Genomic DNA, 1,932 nt, shown 5'->3' with positions numbered 1-1,932 from the left:
TCCAGGCTGACACCCTGTGTAGTTTTATTCTGTATAGGAAGAGTCTGTGCCCATTACCCTCCCTTCTTCATCCACAGCCAAATAAAGAGCTGCCCCCTCCAGAGGGGCAGTGGAAGTCCTGTGTGGCCCAGCGCAATCCACACAGTGCAATCCAGGCAGTGCAAGAGGATCATTAGTCCTGACAGCCCATCAGTCCTCGTTGTCTGACTCTGATTCTTCTGTTGACTCACATGAACTCTCTGGCAAGTCATCTCCCATCTGTTGGAACCTTCACGACTCTGCCTCCCACATGTATTTGATGGTCACCTTGAATTCAGCCATCTCATACCCAAAAAGCTTCAGGACACGGGCCTGCTCTGGGGTCAGCACGTCGCCCTCCTTGCACACCTCATAGTCAGACAGCAGGGTCACCACACCTCTCTTGAGGACAGTAGGCAGGCCCAACTGCCTCAGCTGTGGCTCCATGGTGTGGGGGAACTGCTCCAGGGGCCCCGGATCCAGGCTCACAGTGAAAGTGGCTTTGTTACCAGCTGGGGCATAGTCCATTTCTGTGTATTTTGTGAACCACTCATTCACTTCTTCCTTCGAGCGGTTGGTGAAAAGGAGACCAACTTCACCCCTTAACTTCTTACTGACCTGATGCGGGTTGTCTTTGTACTCATCAGATGGGCTCCAACCCAAGTCCACCATCATCACTTTGTTTTTGCCAAAGAACATCTGGCTGTGCTTCCAGGCATTCCGGATGTCTTTCAGCTTGCTGGTCCTCATGTTGGCCACAGAGAAGATAAAAAGGTACTTGTAGGTGTCCACACATTTCCGAAGCTCTTCTATCAGGTTCTGTTTCAGTTCCAAGCCTTCCTTGGCAGTTTTGGTTAAGGAAACTTTCTTGTCACGCTTAGATTTGGGCATCTCGCTGAAGACACGTGCGGCGGAAGACCTTTTTTTTTTTGAGACAGAGTCTCACTTTATGGCCCTCAGTAGAGTGCCGTGGCCTCACACAGCTCACAGCAACCTCCAGCTCCTGGGCTTAAGCGATTCTCTTGCCTCAGCCTCCCGAGTAGCTGGGACTACAGGCGCCCGCCACAACGCCCGGCTATTTTTTTTGGTTGCAGTTCAGCTGGGGCCGGGTTTGAACCCACCACCCTCGGTATATGGGGCTGGCGCCTAACCAACTGAGCCACAGGCGCCGCCCCCCTTTTTTTTATTATTATTTTTTTTAGCGATAGAGTCTCACTTTGTCACCCTCAGTGGAGTCCTATGGCATCACAGCTCACAGCAACCTCCAGCTCTTGGGCTTAGGCAATTCCCTTGCCTCAGCCTCCCGAGTAGCTGGGACTGCAGGCACCCGCCACAACACCCGGCTATCTTTTGTTGCAGTTTGGCTGGGGCCGGGTTCCAACCCTCCACCTTTGGTATGTGGGGCTCGTGCCCTACTCACTGAGGCACAGGCGCCACCCTCACCTAATTCCTTCTATCCAACCAATCCAAACTGCAGCCGTGACCTAGCTGATACACGTATGTCCTATGCATTAGTGAGGCTCCAATCCGAAACACAGAGATCACTCTAGAACTTCAACTTAACATAACTTAATGACAAACGGCATGTGAGACTGCTTTGTAAGTTCTAAAACACTGCACACAATAGAAACCATTCTTCATAAAGTCACCAGTAAACTTCTAAATGCCAATCCATTCACACATCCAATTTCTCTGCAACATGTAAAGCTGCTGGACATTTGCTTCCTCCTGAAACTCTGTCCTGGTTTAGCCTCTCTGAAACTTTTTGTTTCCTGGCCTGTCCAACTAAACCCTCTTAGGGTCTTCACAAGCTCCTCTTCCACCTACCTCATCATTCGATAAATGTTCACTGAATACATTACATTAGCATTGATGATCAGAAAGATTTGAAATTGAACATGAGCTACCATTTTG

At 49.9% G+C, this 1,932-nt stretch overlaps 1 protein-coding gene across 1 annotated transcript; it reads right to left on the bottom strand.

Annotated features, from left to right (window-relative positions):
- Window positions 1-931, bottom strand: LOC128566726 (mRNA turnover protein 4 homolog). Its single transcript, XM_053563736.1, has one exon. It carries the CDS (start codon window positions 907-909, stop codon window positions 271-273), a length of 639 nt encoding a protein of 212 aa, XP_053419711.1. The 5' UTR covers window positions 910-931; the 3' UTR covers window positions 1-270.
- Window positions 932-1,932: the final 1,001 nt, after the last annotated feature.

This window comes from Nycticebus coucang, chromosome 15 (assembly GCF_027406575.1).
Source record: "Nycticebus coucang isolate mNycCou1 chromosome 15, mNycCou1.pri, whole genome shotgun sequence".
Lineage (NCBI taxonomy): Eukaryota > Metazoa > Chordata > Mammalia > Primates > Lorisidae > Nycticebus > Nycticebus coucang.
Note: the sequence above shows the minus strand (reverse complement) of the source record. Positions and strands in the feature narration are given on the sequence as shown.